Here is a 22,325-nt window from a genome sequence, read left to right on the forward strand (position 1 = left end):
TACCTAGATACTTTCAAGGGAAAGTACCTTTCTTATATCTCATAATCTTACAAAACTTCTTTTCTACCTCTAGATTGGTATTGATGAAGAATATCTCTGATTCTGCTACATTAACTTTTTGACCCAAAGCTATCAGATAGAGTTGGATAACAGACTTAATATTACAAGCTTCCTTAATTGTGCTTTCACTAGGTAGAATAATATCATCTGCAAATTGTTGGTGAGTGATGTTGGGAATGTTTTTTGTGACTAAAATACCCAAAATCTTCCCTCTTTTATGCACTTCAATGAAAGCTCTTTTAAAGGCTTCTGCCATAATGATAAATAAAAATGGAGAAAGGGATCACCCTGCCTAATTCCTCTTGAGGAATTGAAGAAACCTTCTAGTGTACCATTGATTAGAACTAAAAACTTTGTGGTTGACATACATTGAAAGATGAGATTGACTCATTGGCAAGAGAATCCAAATGCTTCAAGGGTTTTACAGAGGAATCTCTAGTCCACCATATCATATGCTTTTTGAACATCTAATTTTAAGAACATACTTGCCTTTCTATTTTTAACTGTTGAGTGAATCATCTCTTGGATGGTGAGTATACCATCTAAAATTGATCTGCCAGGGACAAAACCAGTTTGTTCTTCATAAATGATTTTAGACAGGATAAGTTTAAGTCTATTTGCTAAAAATTTTGCGAACATTTTATAAATGGTATTACATAAGGCAATAGGTCTAAAATCCCCAGAGTAGAGTGGATCCTCTTTTTTGGGAATCGGGGTGAGAAACGTGTGGTTGATTTCTGTCAGAATGGATCCACCATTTTTGGTAGCTTTGATAGCTTTCTAGAGGTCCTCACCCAAAATATCCCAACATTTTTTATAGAAAAAAGATTGGAAGCCGTCTAGGCCTAGGGACTTGTCAGGATGCGATTTGAAAACTGCCGATTTGACTTCTTCCAATGTGATGGGTTTGTTCAAATGTCTATTTTCAGCCTCAGATACTAGTTTAGGAATTACTTCCAACATGCTTGCTTGAGTTGTTCTATCAGAATAGTCATAATTGTTTAAAATACTTTGAAAGTGATTAACTATGACTTTAGATATTTTAATCGGGTCTTCAATAATAGAGTTTGATGGATCTTTAATTTTGACTATTTGGATTTTTGCTCTATTATGGAGAGTAGGCTGATGAAAGAACTTGGTATTTCAATCTCCATCATTTAGCTATTTTTCTTTGAATTTTTGTTTCCAAAAGATTTCTTCCTTAGCTAGAATGCTTTCTTGTTTGGCAACAATTCTTTTCTAGTAGATAACTATTATTGTTCATACCTTTTTAATAACTTCTAAGTTTAGCTCTTTTAGCCTCTCCTCGATATTTTGTTTTTCTACAAAAATATTGTTAAAGTGTTCTTTATTCCATTTTAGTATGTTCTCTTTTAGCATTTTCATTTTAGAGACAAAGATGTACATTTTGGAACCTTTGAAGGACCCTTGTTGCCACCAGTCTTTTATGCAAACTAAGAAATTAGGATCGTAGAACCACATTTTTTTGCATTTAAATGGATTCCTAGCTAGTTTGGAGGGTTTTGAAAATGTGAATCTATCCATAAAATGATCCAACCTAGTGATAGGCAAAATTGAGGAGAAAAAATCAATGTTGGAATTACTTAAATCTCCTTTCAAAAGAACCTATCCAATTTTTCCACAATATTACAAAGGTCCTTCTGTTTGTTGTTCTAGGTAAACTTTCCATTGTTGATAAGGATGTCTATTAAATTATTAGAGTCATACCAAAGTTTGAAATCTTTGGAGGCTTGGGAGGTATGTTGAATACCTCTAGATTCTTCCTCCAAGTGTAAGATTGTATTAAAATCCCCTCCTAAGAGGATTAGCTCATTTTTGTAACTATTAAGGAGATAAGTTATATCATTTCATAAAATTCTCTCATCTAAGCTTTGTGTAGGACCATATATATTGATCAAAATAAACTGAAGGTTAGTTTTAATACTTTTGACTTTGCAACTTAACCAATTATGATTGGCTGCTAGAAATTTTAAATTGACTTTCCTAGGGTTCCATAAGGATTCCTAAAATATACTAGGCGAGCTACCTAACCTATGTTCTAACCTAGTTCCTTCTTCCTTGTTCAACTTAGTTTCCTGTATTAAGATAATATTATATTCAAATAATTTTATGTTTTGTTTTAATAACCTTTTCTTTCTAGGGGCATTTAGGCCCCTAATGTTCCACGTGGTGACCTTCATTGCTCCTTGGGAAGGAACTTACCCTTCCCTTTGTTGAAAAGCTGACTAATTTTTTGTTGTTCTCAGGCTTGACCATCTACTTCTCTGAGTTCCTTGAGAGATATTCTTCCTCTTTTAGGTTTAACTCTGCTACAATTGGGGAGATTTAACACCCTCTTGATTCATTTTTATGCCCAATTGTTTTGAATCCGCATGTAGACTCTTGTCAAATACAGATAGTTTGCTTTCCTTATCTTCTTGTTCACCAATTCCCAACTCTAGTAATATTTGCTCTGATGTGTTTTGTTGTTTCCTTGAGGCTCTGACCTCCTCCTCTAAAGCCCTTTTGGTTAACATGTCCTTGGTATCCTTACTTGACTTATGATCTTCCTCAAAGGATAGTAGATCTTTTCAAAGATCTTTAAAGATATAATTGTCTCCTCCCAACTGTAGTATTTGCTGCATGAGTTCTACCTTTTAAGCAGTATTGTTGTTATATAAATTCTCTAGATCAAAGACTCAGATTAGGTCCTCTGAAAGCCGCTCTAATTTTTCTTTTTCATCCTCTTTTAATCCCTCTTCTCCCATGACTTCTATCTCTTCCAACTCTCTATTTATAAAATCTTGAAAGTCTTGAAATGGAATATCTCTTGGACTTTTTCCACCATGATTACTTGCTATGGGTGAATATTCAATTAGGTTTATCCTGATGGGTGGGGTTTGCTAGAATTTGGTAAGCTTCTTCGGGGATTTCTTGCCAAATGTTTCTATAACCAATTAAGGCTTTGTAGACTGTTGAGTTAATGCCCTTGTTTTATCCTCTATCTGTATGGAATTATTTAGTGATGTATCTTCCCCAAATAAATGGGAATTTTCCAGCTCTTCTATCTTGCTGAAAGAGTTGCCCTGATTCTTGATTTCCTTATACTTTAGTGATGGAATAGGTGGAGTTTGATCTATGCTTATTTTTGTAGAATTTTTCTTTCCCTGGAATTTTTTCTTTTTCTTGTTGGATTTGTTGATGGTCACTATTATACTCTTCAATCTAGTTGGTCCTTCGTTTTGGGTGCATCCAATCATCTCTTTTCTTGCAATATTTTTGTTTTGGATATCCAAATTAGAGGGGGGCTCTCCAAGCTGAAATTGAAGTTTCCCTTTCTTGACTTGGTCTTTTCTAATTCTTCTTTCCTTGGTTTTCCTCTTGATATTGTCAAAGCTTTCTCCTTTGATATAATTTCCTTCTACTTCTCTCTTTTGTGCCTAATTCTGATCATAGGGTAAGCAGCATTGAGATTTGATGTCGTTTGCAAAGTTTTGAAGGAGAGATTGTTCTCACCATCTAACCTGATTATTTATGAGATCTTCCCTTCATTTCTCTCAAAATTTAAATTATAAATTGATCTGTTGGTGATAATCTTGATAGGTTTAAGACTATTACTATTCACTTTGCATTTGATTAATAATTTGATGTTGTTGCAACATTCAAATGAGGCATCTACATCCACGAAGTTTCCCATTGAGCACCCTATTCTTTTAATGCTATCTATTTGTTTGAGCTTTGGAGGGATAGATTTTAAAGAGAACCAGGTTGGAATTAAAAAATCTAATCTACTTTCCTTACAATTTGGAGAGCATTCAAAAAACTTATCAGCATAACCTTTAAAAAAAATAGTCAGGAGCATACAAAAAATCTTCTTTCACAGACTCTTCACTACAATGAATGTAAATTAATCTATCAGAATGGTGAGCAATACTTACCTAAAAGCCACAAAAGCCCTCCAACCAATCTATGAGGTTATACATTTCTTTTCTTGGGCTGTTCCAGAAGGTGAATAAACCAAGCTTCTGGCATTCCTACCAATGATCTTCACTATTAGAGTCACTAATAATGATGATCTTATTTTCCTCATCGGCAATAACATGGCTGGAGATCCTAAGAGAAGAAGATTCAAGGCAAACAAAAGGATTAGGAGGCAAAAGCCTATGGTGTGGAGGTATGTACGACGACAGAGAAGATAGGGCTAGGAGTGAGCTAGAGGAGGCACCATTCCTAATCATATCTTGGTCCAAGTCAAACTTGGTCATCAAGGGTTTAGTGGCAAAATCTATTTGCTGGGAGAAAAGATGGTTTAGGTTGGATTTTGCATATTTTGTCAAATTATAAAAGAAAATTTTCTTATCTAGGTTAACAACATAGTGGATGATAGGGTGAGCTTTATAGGAAAGCTACTCCAAAAATGGATGGAAATGGTTGTCGCGATTGCTCTTTGGTGGAATCCTCCTGCTCCTCAAGATCTTTGACTAACCTATATCCTTCATAGTTTTGGAGGAGTACTTCTTGGCATTGCATGCCTCTAAATTAGGCAAGCCATCAAGAATTGAAAAGGAATTCGAGGTGTTAACTACAAAATTAGCTCGTTTTTTATGAGTCTCAACTAGAGGTCTCAAATCACTTTTCCTTTTAAAAATGGAGCTGTTTCCTAGCTTGCTTAGTGAGGGCTTGTTGCATGCCTTTGGAAGCCCTAGTTGCTCCGAATTATGTGATCTAATTCTTGAGATTGATTTCGAATGAAAGTTTGCTTTTTTTTTCACTTTTTCACAATTTTTCCTACTCGCCATTTTTATTATTTAAATATAATTTTAAAGTAAATTAATAAAAAAATAAATGGGAGAATTGATTTTTTAAAAAATAGTTTGGATGTGTTTATATGGTTCATATATATGAAAATGATTTTTAATACTAGGGGATTTTTATTATCTTTTGATAATTCAAAAATCTTAGTAATTATAACACTTTGGAAATGGAAATTGAAACCCTGGTTGTATATCAATTTTTTTAATTTTGAAAACGAATTGAACTATGCAAATTTTGATAAGATGTTTGCTTCTTTCATGTTGGAGTTTCGAGTTTTGACTTACAACTCTGACCAATTAGGATATTTACCAGAGGCTTGGAGGTTTTTGTTCTATGATGATGTTTTGTATATGATCTTTCATACTTGACCATGGTGATGTGTCATGTATTTTCTATAATGAATTTGATCAGATATTTGTAGTGCTTTCCAATTTCTTGTGTAAAACTAAGGTGAATGATATGATTTTCCTGGAGTAACCTTTGAGTCTTCAATCAATTATCTTTTGACACTTTCCAATTGCTTGTATAGAAACAGCTGATTATGGTGATTTTCCTAGTGTAACCTTTGAGTTTCAATTAGTTGTCTTTTGATGCTTTCCAATTGCTTGTATAGGACCAAGGTGAATTTTGTGATTGGTCTTTAGGTGCTTTCTAGTTGCTTCTAAAGGATTGAGGTGAATACTATGTTTTATCTATAGGTTCTTTCTAGTTGCTTGTAAAGGACTGAGGTGAACATTGTGATTTTATGAGTTGTGCTTTTTATGAGCCCAAGGTAGGTAATCTATGTGTACATTGGTAAGTGGCTTGCAATGGAGGCTGGGAGCCCTAAGTGGCTGCTTGGGTAACCCATTGTAAGTTGTTTTAATAAGTGATAACATTTCATTAAATGAGTTTATAATGAACTAATAAGAGTAAGTGTTTTTCCTTGCCCATGCCTCGAGTGCTAGTACAAACTAGGATGGGAACAGAGAGGATGTTGGGTTGCGACCTTGCTTCGTTACTATGCCTTGTTTGTATGAAAGGATATTGGTGCCACATAGAGACATTAGGGGGTTGGAGTCCAGAGAGGCTACCAGGGCAACCTTAGAGTTGGCTCATGCGATGACACTTGCCCACTTACATAGTAGATTTCCTACATGTCTTTGTTGCCTCTAGGATTAGATGATACTTTTAGCCTTGGTAACTTTGAGATAGATTGCTATCATGATTCCCTTGACCTAGATGTTTTTTATGACTTGTGGATTGTTATCTATTTGAGACTTGAGACTATCTCCTCAACACGGTGGGAGTGGGCCATTTAGGTTCCACGAGGTCTAGTGGTAGTGCATTTTACTTATACCATTAAGATCCGATAGTTGGATGTACCTATGCAATTGTTCCTTTCTTTCTTATCTTGTGTTTCTGATGGTGGTTATATTCTATTGTATAGTACTTGATTTATCAGAGATCTTATTGATGATGTATATTCTTTGAGCTTTTCATACCCCATGACTTGTACAACGGATGATTATGCATTCTAGTTATGCCAAGTGACATCTTATGTGATTGTATTATTATTTAAATGGATTCAGACTTGTGATTATTCCATGATGTGGATTTTGGTTATGTGTTACATTTAATATTAATAAACTTATATATGTGATTCAACATCATGGGAACCTTAAGAGATGTAATCTATCTATGATGGTTGTATGTATGTGAGTTATTGCTTCCACTATGTTATCTCTTGTTGTTTATTATCTTTCAAAAAAAAAAAAGTTTGGCAAACTTAGTGAAACTTTAGGTTAATTTCTTTTGGGTTGCTTGGTGGGGTGTTACACGTAGAATGAAGAATATGATTCAGACTGCGAGTCTCCTTATGAAGCTATTGACGAGGCTTGTTCTCAAATCAATAAGGGGCCTTCATTAATTTGTAAGAGAGCTACCACCTTTGGTAGTTATCTATATAAATAAATAAAAACCTTTACCCAAACGTTTATCAACACTGAATAATATTTCTTACAAAACTTGTTTGAATGCATTGAAAATAATAAAAATAGTCCACGATCCATGTGCAAAAGATATTGTATAACCCAAGAGATGTCTTCTATTGCACAAGGAAACAAGTTACATATGAAAATGAGTATGCTACATACTCTACTAGGGTATACATATACATAAGAGTTGAATAATATGGAAGGTTGGGGTTTAAAGTTTTAATCTAAAAATGATTGTAATAACAATCTAAGAAGTGAATACTGGAAGTGGAAAATGAACCTGATATAATGTTGCGCACTTGTGGTTAAAATTTATAAATGACTTGAAGTTGCAAATCCTTCCACTTTGTTGTTTGTTAAATTCAAATTTACTATTGTTTTCTACGTGTTTGCAAAATTTGGAAAATCAAAATGATTTTTCCAACTCATTGCTTAGCTATTTCCAGAGAAAATTATTTTTAAATTTTAGATTGTTAATGAATTTCCTCCCCACTTCTAAATGTGCTTCTAAATATTGTTTAATCAAAACGACCTTTGAATATTGTATTCGTTTGTCAAATTGGTTAAACCTCTGTGTCCCTATTATATTCTCAATATGCCACATTAAATTTTGGGATATAATATCTCTCAATATGAATGAGCGTGATATAATATAACTACTAAACATTGCTCTAAGATATGGTTTAGTTGACTCTACAATTGTTTGTGGGAGGTCTTTTGCTCTAATTGTAACAATATGTATAACACATGAAAGACTACTCAATATATAACACAATTTAGAAAAATAAACATTTTATAAAATAAAACATTTCTCCTCTATAGTAATATACCCGGAGTTCCCACCAAAAATGATTAGTAATTCTTGTGGCCGATTATAGAAGCATAAATATTTAATAATTATAAGAGCGCCTTCAAAATAATTGTTGGTGTAACCGTTGGATTCTGATCATGCAGAGAAGAAAGCAACCCTGATTGGGGATTCTGCATTAATTTGAAATTTGAAAGTTATCTTGATTGGATTCTGCATTTGTTGTTATTCTGGGCAAGGTTTTAAGTTTGTAAGTCTGAATTCCATTTGGGACAAGGCTGGATTCTCCATTCCCAGCCTCGAGGATCTTTCACTTGGTCTGTTACCTTTTGAAATATACATTTCTTAAAGATGAACTACAAAGGCTGAAAAAAAGGGCCAGGATGACTGGAATTGTATTGCGACTATGAGCATTGGGTTCACAATGCAGGTCACAGGGTGTACTTAGAACTTATTTTATTTGCTGCAGTTGAAGGGTTTTTTTATTGAAGTTCTGGACTCGGAAGTTTTAAGGGTGTTTTGTTTATAAATTTGAATTGGATATTCAGTGGAATAAAAAGAATGAGCCCCAAGCGAGTTGTTATTGAAATTAGCTCCTCGTCGGATGAAGAAGTCAGTCCTAATCGCAATCCCAAGAAAACCTGTCATGATATACGTCCTCCTCGCGAGAAGAGGGTTTCTGTCATAGGGGCGCCTTGTTCTAAGATTCATAAAAAGAAGAAATGGGACATCAAGAAAATTGACGATGACTGCATTATTTTGGAATCCGACCCAGACAAGAGGGATTGCAGATTGAATGTACAGTTAAATGGATCACCAAAGGATTTGCTTATTGTGGCAGAGCGTGGACAGGTATGTATAATGGGTGTGCTTACATACTCTGTAGGTTAATAGATTTCCATTCATGAACTGTTAGTGAATGTATTAAGAAATTCCCACGCACAATTTTATTTGATGAATTTGGTTAACATATTTATACTGATATTTAATGCATCCAGCAGGACCCATATAGTATCTGTTGTTAAATAAGAATGTAATGATCTTGATAGAGAACACTTCTAAGATTAAGAGCCAACTTGAAAGCACCTGGAAAAGAGAGAACCCAGTTCAAATTCGTCTTGTATTAGGGTTAGATACTCTGAATATAGGTGGATTGGTAAGGTTTTTTTATGTTTTTTATGTTTGAAATTATAGAAATATGATTTCAACCACTAATTAAATCAGATTTTGAGGACGTAAGAAAAATAAATACATAAGGCTATAAAATCATAGAAATTTGAAATTTATAATAATATTAGAAATTGAATCAGGTTAGTAGGATTGTCAGATTTTTTTTATTTGTAGACAAAATAAATCATAATTACACTGAGTTTGTTGTGCTTATGAAATTAAAATTAGTAAAAAGTATTTGAAGGTGAACATTGAGATAAACAGTTGAGTTTGATGATTTTTAAAAATGTGGACTCTATACCGGATTCTCTCTCTAATGAACATAGCTACATATCTTGATCCCCATAATTAATAGGATAGAGAGCCACGATCAACTTCAAAGAGATAGTAAAGCCTGTTATGAATATCATGTTATAGTAGACACTTTAATGCAAACGCTCATTTGTTTCTGGTCCAGTGTCATATTCTACACAGATGCTGATTTCTCAAGCTAAAATGCTTTGATTCCATGCAAAGTTAATAAAGACATACGTGCTGTTGGACCAAAAGACATCTCAAACCAGACCCAAGTGCAGTGTTCTTAGGAGGGATGATGCCTCATCTTCTATATGGATATATATCTATAAGTAGTGCTGCAATTTTTGTTGACAATAGTTCTGCAGGTTCTTTTGAAGTTAGTTTTATATATTACATATAATTTCATGGATGACCGAAGAGCCTTGAATGGATTTTTAGTTCATGTATTTGTTGTATCTTCCATAGGTAAACTATCTATTAAGTAATATCACTGCATACAATACAGCTGAAATATGAAGAGGATTGGTGCCAAATTATCTAAAACAATTGCATCTGGAAGTGATAGTTTTTCTTGCAGGTTTTTGGAAACTATCTATGAAGTAATATCACTGCATACAATACAGCTGAAATATGAAGAGGATCGGTGCCAAATTATCTAAAACAATTACATCTGGAAGTGATAGTTTTTCTTGCAGGTTTTTGGAAACTATCTATGAAGTAATATCACTGCATATAATACAGCTGAAATATGAAGAAAATCGGTGCCAAATTATCTAAAGCAATTGCATCTGGAAGTGATAGTTTTTCTTGCAGGTTTTTGGATAGTATGGAAATAAAAAACTCTGTTGACCTAGGCCTTATTTACACTGCAAAGTTTGAATTTCCAAATCCCACAAATGTATAAAATTTTTGGTAGCACTAAAACATAGAAAATAACGCTTTCCTAAAACTGAAGTTAGAGCTTAGAAACACTACCCCTCAACTAAATTAAGTGTATAGATTACAATTTAAGTATTATATATAGAGTAAAATGAAAAAATATTGTTTTTTGTAAAAAGGTCTAGGTTACCCCAATAGACTGCTTAGGTTGTGACCTAAAAGGTCACCTTGATCATTTACATTCTATAAGACAACTGGGGCAAATATAGTAGGGCTCTTTCACTCTCAATAATAAGATTAATTCAGCATAAACATATTAAAATGAAAAAATCTCGTTTGCCGTAAAAAGGTCTAGGTTACCCCAATAGACTGCTTAGGTTGTGACCTAAAAAGTCACCTTGATCATTTACATTCTATAAGACAACTGGGGTGAATATAGTAGGCTCTTTCACTCTCAATAATAAGATTAATTCAGCATAACCATATTACAGGACAAACTCAATATATTCTATACGTAGATCCCATACAAAATCCACAATTAGATATTTTAAATAGAATCCCATTTACAATGTCTTATTGGATAAATTCGTCAGGTGCTTGATACAAGGTAAATTTTTCTGTGCCGGGCATTAGAGAAAGAATTGGGATAGACTATATGGTTTTCATATAGTTTGATTGTTCTGAAAGTACTCTTTAACAAGATTATGATTGGTCTAGACTTGTTATTTGTGTTTGGGAGATTAGATAAATTGGATGTATCTCATATTTTTAGATAAATAAAATACACCCTATCCACACACCTTGTTGGGATGCTTTCAATAAATTTCATATAATCTCTATTGTTAGAAGAGTTTAATAGATCCCATACACTTCAGTATTAGACGTTTGTAGGTCTCACATACAAATTTTCATGAGATAAACTCAATAGTTACCATAGAGGTAAGGGTGTAAGGAAGCAAGGTGAGCAAGAAGAACTTCTTGTGATAATCTTGACGGAGAGAAAATCTTAAAATTAATACAAAGTTGCTACAAAATGTATAGAAACACATTGCTAAGCATATAAGCAATGATATTATCACACAATGATTTATGTGGGGAAAAACCTTTCAACATTATAACCCCACTCCAAAAATTGTATAATGTATTATCAAATTTGAAAGAGGATTACAATACTCATGCAATGCACAAATCTTTACAGGACTATTTCACTAGCAATAAATTCTCAAGAGTTTTGACAGCATCCCAATGGCACCTATGTAACTATTACTTGTCATATGAAATGACTTCCTGTACCAATTTATTGACAATTGAACAAGCTAGAAACAACAAATGGTTTTCAAAACCATATTAAAACTCCAAAAGAGGGTACCCAACTTGAGGTCAATTGCTAATGTCACCCATGAAGATTCCTTGCAACTTGCAAAAAATGGCATGTTAGTAAACCATTTGTAACCGCATAAGTTAATTTCATTACTTGTCATGGAATTCCCTCAATATAGGGGTGCTCCAATTCTTCTAAATTTATCCATCCAATGACGGCTTGCAACTCATGCAATAAAGTATTGATGCATGACATCAAATGCCTTGAACAAATTCTAATGCCCCACACAAATATTCAGTAATATAAAGACAAAACTTATTCATGTACTTGCAAAGATTGAGATATTTTAATTCCCAACAAAGGTTTGGTTTTTATGTCAAATCCAAGATAACACTAATTTGGTGGATGAGACACTTTTTTGGAAGTTTTATCAGTAGAAGGTTTTCTTCCCATTATCCTATATATGGTCTAAAATTTGCTCCCTTGGTTTCAACATCATGACCAAATTAAGAATTCATATAAATTTAATAGGATCCTTTGTGCATCGTTACTTAGCTAATGCAATACATCATATATAAACCTCATAATTAGATAAATTTGATTAATTCTGTATGCACTTTTCTTGGATGACTAGTATAAGTTGACTATACATGACACAACAACATAAAATGGTTTGATCAAACAACGAGGTTCACTTATTGGTTAAATCTTTTTGATGTGCTTTTAAGCAAGCTTATCATGTTCAATCACAAAGCACAAATTATATGCACTACACTAAATTCTTTGACCTTTTTGTCATTGCCTTTTACAAGCTCAATAAAAGGTCATGATCTCATTGAGCTTTGGAGTTTGGCTAAACTTGGTTATGTTGTAGAGGTAGATGCCTTTTTTGTAGGAATTCTCCTTTTGAGGAACTAAGACTTAATTTAACAAATTAAATAAATATTTAATGGCCATATTCACATAGTTTTAATATATCCCATGCATGCTTTGATTTTATTTATATTCAATAGAATCATATGAACATTGCAGTAAATGAAGAATTAGAAAAAGATAAATGTTATCTATTTTGGTTGAATGAAGTGAATGTGCTTTTTTTGCAAGGATGCATTAGAGCAAATTGTGGCCTTCTATTGGTTAATTGAAAATTCAAATTGTATTCAGCATGTTTTTTTTACATGTCTATGGATTTTATGGATTGCTTTTGTATTCAGTTTTAGTTACAAGAGTAATAGTGTCTTCTAATGTGTTTCTTGATCTTTTTACATATCGTTATTTAGTGGCCTAATGGTTTGGTACAAACTATGATATTAGTTCATATAGGTTGTATACTGAGTATAATTTTCAAGGTTGCATGGGTACTTGGGCACGGGAACGGAAACGGGTATGGGTACGCATATTTTTCAAAATAGGGGATGGGGGTACGTGTGTATGCCTAATTTTTTCTATATAATTAATATTTTATAGAAAATATAAAAATCAAAATATCTGTCATGAGTCATGACATTGAGCATTCAAAACAAGAAATTTGAAAATATGAGCGAAGTCATACATATATATATATATATATATGCTATTGCTGAATGTTTAAAGAATTTTTCATAATAGGGGACGGAGGTACTTGGGTATGTCAAACTTATTTAAAAATTATACTTTTATATTTATAAAAAATCTGAAATTATGAGTCATGACAATGGTTTTTCTAAACAAGAACAGTGATAAAGTTTGCAAATGTAATGTACTGTTTTCAGTTTCAGATTTGCTATATGTTTGAAATAATAATACATGATAAATGCTTAGATGCATAACAAAGAAGGCAGACTTTAAACATGAACAAGAAGATCCTAAACCATATGACAATGACATTTTGCAAATGATAAACTTATGACTTGAACAGTGATAAAGTTTATTGTTAATGAGAATCAAAGTTTCAAACTGATTTGGTATTGAATTAAGTTTGATAAACAACAAGCTAATACAAAAACAAAAAACCAAAAAAAGAATCAGAATCTTAATCAAGGTCCTTAGCTATGATGCTCTCCACCGAGTACCTAGTATGTGGGATACGTGTACCCGGTACTTGGGTACGTGGGTACGAGTACCAGGGGTGTGGGTACGAGTACCCATGCAACCTTGATAATTTTATTTCAAAAAAACTTAGGTTGTAGAGGACTTAAATATCAAGTGTAGAATAAATTTTGTCTCCTTTCCCGTATTCTTGGATCACTGCACATTTTCTATCTTGTTGAGCAATACCTTGTGTCTAATCCTTTTCTCATTTCCATTTAGAAATATAATGGAATAAAATAGGCTTATTAGGATTGAGATGAACTGAAACTATAGTTGTGCTCCAATAAATTGTACTTCTTATATTTCAGATAATTCTTAGAAGACTTCATGTTAATTGTAGGGATACCGCTTTAAAGCATGTTATATAATTTGACCTTTTGAGTGATACTATATTGTTAACTCTTCTTATTGTCATTCAGAAGCTTAGTGAAAATAGTAGACATGATAATTCTGTGGTAAATGATAATCCTTGCACATGATTCTAAACATCCCCATACAATTAGTTCTAAAATCATTTTCAAGCTTAATGAGAAAAGTAACAAGTACCCTTTGTTACTACCAGTTTTGTTCAAAAACAATTCCAGTACACATTCAGTACCATCTTAATCAACCAAGCAACTTCTTCCCAATTTAGAAGTGCTCATTTCATAACATTAGTGAATCATAGAAAAACTGGTAGCTCTTCATCACAAATTAAGAACACAATATCATGACTGATTGCTAGACATATTTACTGATCATTTTCAGGGTGTTGGTTCTTCCGCAGATGACTGTAGGCTATGCAGGTGAAAGAATTTGTCCAAGGTTTCAACCATGCCATGTCTAGTTGCAGAAATACAATGAATTTGTGAGGCATGTGATTAAGTGTATTAGTATTATGTGGAGGATGTCTCCATCATTGTTTGTATTTCTCCAAGGAGATCTATACTGGTTACAAAAGTTTTCTCTTGAAACTTTTGCTGACATGAATGTAATGAACATGTCATGTCCTCATCATAAAGAATACCTAAGCAAACAAGATTTATCAGAAAATTGTCTTATTATAAGACCTCATTATATTTTGAGAATAGTGAACCAAGAAAGGGACATTACAAAGATTATAGGCAGACCACAACAATAAACATAAATCTCATATAAATTGTCCAGCTTGAATCAATGAATCCTTGTATGAACTGCAACCTTGAAACAGACTATAATGTTTCCTAATATCAGGGGAAAACCCCCATTTTTGGCAGCAATCAGACATAAGAAAACTAGGAATCCTGAAACTGCATGGCATGGTTTCCTTTGAGATGTGTGCTGCTAGCGAGATGTTAAAAGGTTAGGTAACTGATAAGCAATGAATTGTTTTCATCAAATAATACGTACAAGGCTGATTGGCCTGGCTTATGCTTTGCAACGCAAACAGCAATTACTTTTCCACTAAACCATTGATGTTTTAGTTGCTATTTTCAAAGAATGTAATTGAGTCAAAGATAACAAAGAAATTAATTTAGAAGAAGTGCAATTATGAAATCCCAAGTCACAATTTTTAAAGGAATATTTACTTGGTAAGATGTAACCCTAACCTTAATTTGCTCGATTATAAGATATTATAGGCATTGTAATTATCATTTGTTTATTAGGCCTTGTAATAATCATTGGTAGGATTCTAAGATATTATAGGCATTGTAATAATCGTTTGTTTATTGTATATGGATTCATGCAGTTCAGTTTGAATTACAAAGTATGCTCTCTATGCAATGCTTGTAATTTGAATCAATATGTGCCCAGATTGACTCTTGTATGTTTCCTTTCATTGTTTTCTTTCTTGTTATTTGTGACTTTGTAGCACACTGGTTTAGGTGACAATTTGTTCTTGGTTCAGTGATAGTCTTTGGTACCAGCTTGGTTATTTAATTATTTTTTCTTTATATGCAATTTCAATTCCTTTTAAGATATAAACTTCAGAATGCCTTCTTGATTTTAGGTTGAGCTTGAAGTATAGGAGATATAACCTGCTCTTATAGAGTTGGTCTGTAACCTTCCTTGGTCTTTTAATGAGCTGATTGCACTTACATGATGACGACTTTAGATTTTAGAAAGTTTAGCTGCAGTTTTGGGAACCAACATTTTGAATCTTCTCCCTCAATATCTATTTCAAGGAAGGGTGAAGAGGTTCTTTGGACAAACTTTAATTAAGTATCACATTCTCATTGATAAGAATATAATAGATGTGAAATAGGATAATGTTAAGGTTCTTCATGAGTGGCCTATTCCCTTGGTGTTTCAGATCTGAAGAGTTTAAGGAGGTTGAACTTCTATAGGAATTTCATTCATAACTATTCAATGATTTTGATTATAATTATTAATAACTATTCAATTTTGTTGATGGCCTTCATTAGCTAATTATTAGAAGGCCAGAAACCATCTAAGCATTTAGCCAATTGAAAGGCAGACTTCACTGCAGTAAAGCTTGCTCTCTTGAAATTCTTTGTTTACAGAAAGAATTCAAGATTGAAATTACAACTTAGTTTGGCATTTGTGCTCAGCTGCTTGCTTAGAGTTGATTCACAACAGCAAAAGGAGCCACAACTTAGAGCCACCATATTAAGATTTGCACAAAGAAACACATACCCTACCTAGAGTCCAAGCAGCATCCACATTTGCCTTGCAATTGAGTCTCAAAATTTTACAAATGCACCATGTCTCCATCCTCTATTGCATTCATCAGAAAAGCATCTATGAAATAAATAGTGAAAAAGAGTAGATCATAATCTATTGCTGAGAAACATGAGAAAATCACAAATTTAGCTAATTCAAAAATTCCAAATTATTTAGGAAAGGTCAATTTTACAATTGCATCTAACCATGAAAAGCAATCTGAAAAACAGCAACATTAGAAATTGTGCATAGATTTCCACGAGAGAAACATTCTGAAGCTTTAAATAATAAAAATCTTAAAAGAATTGAAATATTTTTCTGTGTGCTGCTTGAGGACGGCTAATATGTATTTTGACAGGGTGAAAATGTATGCCCCTGCTTATAGGCAACGACTAATAATCTCAATCAACACCTGTGCAACATTGTTTATTATGCCTGCCTATTCAATATTCTTATTGCCCTTCCTCCTTAGTTCTGTAAAAAACTTATTGTTACAATTTGTTGTTGCAACCATAAGTTCACATGCGAGTCAGGTGGGAAATTCGAATACCTTTATCAGTAGTTGACAAAATTAGGCATTCTAAACAATTTTGAAATTAACAATGTAGAAAGATACATAAACATTTTAGTTGTTTAACTAAATACCTAAAAAGCAATGCAAGGGATAGGAGTATAATAAAATTACCTGTAATCAGAGATCAACTTAGATTATTATCTTCAACAGTAGAGTGGGTAACTCAGAATTCAATACTATTTTACGAGAGCAATTGTGAAGAGGAGTATACTTAGCTCTAGGAATACTGTTGAACATATTTTTGATTTATGTGCTGAAACCTGCCCTATCATCTTTTCATGCTGCAACATCGAAATGCATCCCGCTTGTTCCCAACTCTTGCTGAGATACTTTAATGGCAACAATTATAGTAGTCCCAACTCTCCCATTAATTTTGTCATTTCTTCCACCTGCCAATTGCATTGCACTCAAATGTAAAGCCCCCTCACAGTAGCCAACCAGGATTAATCATCTCCCTCCATCATTTGTACCTAAGTTGCATGGGTACCTCTGCCCCCCCCCAAACCTCTGCACCAGGAAAAGTTTGAACTGGTTCACAGTTTTGGTCCGGTTCGGACTTGGTTCGACCAGGGTACTGTTTTTGCCCTGCGGGTTTGATCAGGTTCAAACTGGGATTGAACTCGGGCAAACCAACACCAAAAAGTTCGAACTCACAGCGAACTGGGCTGTGCAGATGGCTGGAAAGTGTTTTTTAGGAAAAATCTAAATGTTTTTTGGCGTCCACAACCCTAAAAGTTGTTATGAATTGCTTTTGGTGATTGTCATTTTATTATGAAGATTGAAGAACCTAGAATATTAATAGAATTCATTCCATTAGTTAAACAATGAATGTGAAACAATGATACTTGAACTTGATATTTTAAATGTTTTGAATCTTTGATGTTGAAGTTGATTGAACTATGTTACTATATGATGGTATGATCACCATGATTACAAGTTTAACTGTTTACGGTGCTTTAAAGTTTTTGTTGTGTAAATGTGTTTATGCTACTATGCTACATTCTAATGTTAACTCATGCTTCATAAAAATGCATATAAATATATATTTTTATAATTTTTACATGTTTTTGTACTGATGAACCCAAATGAACCCAAACCCTTTTCCAAAATTTTGATGAACTTATGAACCAGTTCTCGAACTTCAAACTTGGAACTGAACCCGAACCGACAACTTAGATTTGTACCTTATGCTATTACAAATTGATTTTGGTATATGCAGTTGTATTTTTCTTTCCAAACTTATTTGCATCATTTCAGTTCTTGTCAATGTATTTGCATTGCTGCCATCTAATTATGCTCTATCTTAGTGTTCTTATCATACTCAAATTCTCAATGTGGAGTTTGTAGTTTATTTCAAATGTTGGTTTTGGACAAACTATGGTATTGCTAAAATTTGTTGCACAGAATGTGTCCTATATATATTTCAGTCAATTTCTAGAGGAACTTGTGTCGTGTTCCAATCTGTAGTTTCTGTATAGGACTTTCTCCTTTTTACATTGGAGTTCTAGTTTCAAACCTTTTGAACCAAACTATATTTCTTGGTCCTCTCTCATCAAAATGATAGTGGTGTTGAGGTTTAGACAAACTATAGTATTACTGAAGAGGACATTCTTTGCATTTCACACAATCCTTAGTTGGAATTTTTTTATGTTTTCTCCTTCCATAGAGGCAAACTAGAATCTAAGAGTTGTTGAAACCAAATTTTCTTTCTTCAATTCTGTAAGGTGCACTTAAGCAGTCAAATTTGTTTGAACTCAGAATCCTACTTGATGATGCTTATAATGTCTTCCTTTTAGTTTGCCATATAAATTTGAGATATAACAAAATACTTGTAAGCTTATTGGAATTGAACTACAAAGTTTTGTTAAACAGGAACTATTTAAAATTCACATCTTCTTTACAGTTTGAAATAAAAAATTTCTGAGATATGTAAAGTAATTCAACATTAAAAATCTATGTTATCCCAAGGGTGGGGGATGGGAGGGAATGGCTATATATATGTGTGTATGTCTATATATATATGTATGTATTTATGTATATATGTATATGTATATCTGAAGTTTCAGATAATCTTTTTGTTTGATAGTCAATTGTTTATTATATTGTGAATTTGGACTGGGAGGTACAGAAAACAAATGATAATCCAAGGCAATTGTTTGTAATAAAAACCCTCTGCTGCCACTAGAAGTTCATTTTAAGACGAAAAAGATAAAACCATGCATATAATAAAGATGATAATAGGTGGCAACTGCATATAATAATGGGCATGACAATCACAAGCACTTAGACGAAAGCACCATATATCTGCAAAACTGGCTTCCTAAGTGATACTAAATGCAAAGGAGATGAACTCACACTTATTTATATGCTCCACCATTACATGCTGACAAAACACAGATAATGAATCACTGCATCTTTTGCAACCAAAATAATAATGCTGGAATTGTAGGTAACGACATAAGCTTGAAAAAAGTGCAGGCAACCAACCCACATAGAGGCAATGGGAGAGCAAATAAATTGCCACTTCATGCAATAAGAGCAAAGTGTAGAGAGTAAAATATAATTTAAAGATCAAAGCATTAATATTTGATGCTACTGGAACTAACAGAATTTGATGCCCATGTTAAAACAAAAATGGAAATGGCTGTCTGTCCCTAGAAGGGTTGGGGGACAGCTTGAGATTATTTATTGACATGCCCAAATTTGTGTGTTTTGATAGATTATCTTCCGCACATTAATTTGTGATGACAGGATTTTATCTATCCAACTTTACAAAAGTGTAATGATATTGGGCTAAATGATTTCTCTAGTCCTAGAATTGGCCTTTTGGAATTAAGAGTTCAAATTTGTTGATGTTTGTTTTTTTGGAAATATGCAGGTTGCATGCAGAGATTATCCTCATGCAAGGCATCTTTGTATGAAATATCATTTCAAAAGTACGTCACATCACAACCATTGTGAATTGGTAAGTTAACTAAGTTTACATTTAATTTTGGTGTTGAAATGCTATTTTTATTTTGTTTTCTCTCCATTATCAAGTGGTTGTTTTGGTCTCTTTGAAAGAGCAACAAATCTGCTACCTGACACATCAATGTCGCAGTGCTACTGTTATGTATGCGATGTTCCTGCTCCATGTTCCCGCTGGAACAATCAACAGGATGCTAGTCATTGCCATGCTTCAGACAAGGATAAATTGTGGAGATTGTTAAGGGAAACACATAAGATTACGTTGGCATGTGCTGTTAAGCGTTGACTCTCAATGACAATGATTAGCTCCAGCCTTCCCAGTTAAGATTGGTGGCAGTAGTGAGACGAGTGCAAGAGTGGTTGCACCTATCCTTTGTATAGGGTCATTTTTGTTGGCATAATTTCAATGCCTTTTTACAATATGTTAAGGGGAGATGGATACCTCTATTTTTCACACGGAAAGCTCAGTCCTGATTTTGGTTCAGAAGATATTTAATTGTTATCTCAATCATGTTTGAGGTGAAATGTATCATACTTTGGAAACAATTTTTTTTTGAAGTCCCATATTAATTAAAAATATAATTGTGTACTTATGTACCTGGATATTTCAGTCTCGAAAATCATTCTTTGTTGGAAGACCTGCAAGGAGATAATAGATTATTTTGTAATAACCTTGAGATAATGATATGAGTTTGTGGGTTAGGAGTTATAGGATTTTGGTATTACATTGCAACTGAGCAAATCTTAATTTCTAAAGCTAATCATGCCAAAAATATTTGTCATTGCTAAACTATTGAATATTGGCAGTGCACTTTTCAAATTTAAATTGCCGCCTCATATAATATTTGATGAAAATGCAGAATTTTCTGTGTAAGTTATTTGCTCAATATAATTTCTAGATTATATTTGATCATGCCTGAATATTTTTAATCACCAATGTTTTGAATCACACTCCATGTTATCATCCAGATGAAAAAGGTTCAAAGGAGAAGTAAGATGTTATGTCAACAATATTTAATATGTATAAAACAGAGCTCTGATTATTGTTTGGCTTACATGTCATAAACTCACTAAACAGCTATACTATATATATATATAGGTGAGTTGATTTCTTTTCCTATTTATATGATTAAAAATTTTCGATCTCAGGTTTGAGGTTTCACTATGCTTAATACAAACATTTCTCAGTTTTATATTTTGTTTCTTTTAAAGCTGAATTGAATTTCTTTTATCTATTATAGAAAGTGAGATCACATTACATACATATCAGTTTGATTACGATCAGATAGTCCCAAAAAAGACTAGACAGTCCTACAAATGCTCACAGCATAACTATAGATAACCATTTACAGAATATTACTGTGAGAGTATAAACTATATAAGGGTAATACAATATTAAGTGAACTTATATCAAAACTAACCCGCTAAAAGGACTCTTTATCTTTTCTTAAACTATGCAGCCCATGGACGATGGCCATCTGACCATTTTATAGATCATTCCTCTGTAGGACCACACCCTCTGTAACAGGTAGTGCAAGTGGGATGACATCCTCAGGTACCTCTGCCCTTTCCTTATGTCTTTGTTCCTCCGAATCAGCCTTGAAGTTCTGCGGCCCTATTCCAAATGGAGTTCTATCTGCTGTTCTGTGAGACCAAGTTGGGGCTTCTATAAATCTCACTTGTGTAGACTCTCACCTGTCCATCTTGTCAGAGCCTTTCAAACTTATTTTAGTGATCCTCAATGTGATAGTCACCTGCCAAGAAATGTTATCCATAATGAGTCTCCTGAGAGAGTCGGTAAGCAATCCAACATGGCCATTAAGCAAATGATAGATCATTATTCTTAGCTTTCTAAATCAACCAAAGAATTTCACTTGAAAGAATAGACAAAAAAATATTAGATCTCTTTTTGATGCATTGGATACCCACTAGGACCTCCCAGGGACTAATATTGACACCAATAGTTAGACCAAAAAGGCTCCACACTTCTTTAGCAAATAGGCAGGAGAAAAAGATATGCATGATGTTCTCAGACAGTCTACATAGAGGGTAGATTTTGAAGTCTTTTCCTGCAGCAGAGATAGGGAGTTTCTGAATTAACGGACTCCATGAAAAACATTTTTAGGCTCAATGGGGCTGGACTAGAGATTAGAGAAAATGGTATGCTAGGCATCAGTATCAATCATGGTATTCCATACAGTTCCAATGTACTGGGAAATACAATCAGAATCAGGATTGAAAGAATAAATCAACTTTGGCTTTCATGAGGGGGAGAGGAAGGCAAAGAAACTGAAGGGGTCAGTGACACATGTTTTGGGAAGGGACAAGGAGGAACATGGAGCTCTCAGGATGGAAAAGGTGCTCCATTGGGCAGGGAATGCCATATTCAGGAGTGATCACTTCCCAAGATAAAAGCTGACCATCTCTAATAATATCTCTAAACAACATGATTCCTTTATTAGCCCAAAATTTAGCCGAGCATCCTTGCAGTAGTGTAAGAGATTTGCTTTTGTATTTCAAATTCCACCATATAGATCTGTCACTTCATACTCTTCCATCCTTGTCAACTAGCCCATATTGTGTTATATGCGTTATGACATCCCAAGCCTTCCAAATGGACTTGAATATTACTAAACCTGCTGCTTTAATAGGGAATTACCCAGCAATAATATCTGCACAAGGAATATCTGGCTAGGTTTGGCTTTGTTTAGGAACTGATTTAGATATATTGTACCCAATTAAGAC

The 22,325-nt window shown here is 33.6% G+C and overlaps 1 protein-coding gene across 1 annotated transcript; it reads left to right on the forward strand.

Moving 5' to 3' along the window:
- The first annotated feature begins 7,764 nt into the window (after positions 1 to 7,764).
- Positions 7,765 to 20,185, forward strand: LOC149551282 (RPM1 interacting protein 13-like). The gene is made up of 3 exons (XM_089789651.1): positions 7,765 to 8,511; positions 19,492 to 19,578; positions 19,714 to 20,185. Exons 1-3 carry the CDS (start codon positions 8,221 to 8,223, stop codon positions 19,864 to 19,866), a joined length of 531 nt encoding a protein of 176 aa, XP_089645777.1. The 5' UTR covers positions 7,765 to 8,220; the 3' UTR covers positions 19,867 to 20,185.
- The last annotated feature ends 2,140 nt before the right edge of the window (positions 20,186 to 22,325 follow it).

The sequence above is a fragment of the Cupressus sempervirens genome, chromosome 6 (genome assembly GCF_028749045.1).
Source record: "Cupressus sempervirens isolate cs-2001-9-10 chromosome 6, ASM2874904v1, whole genome shotgun sequence".
In the NCBI taxonomy this organism is placed as follows: Eukaryota; Viridiplantae; Streptophyta; class Pinopsida; order Cupressales; family Cupressaceae; genus Cupressus; species Cupressus sempervirens.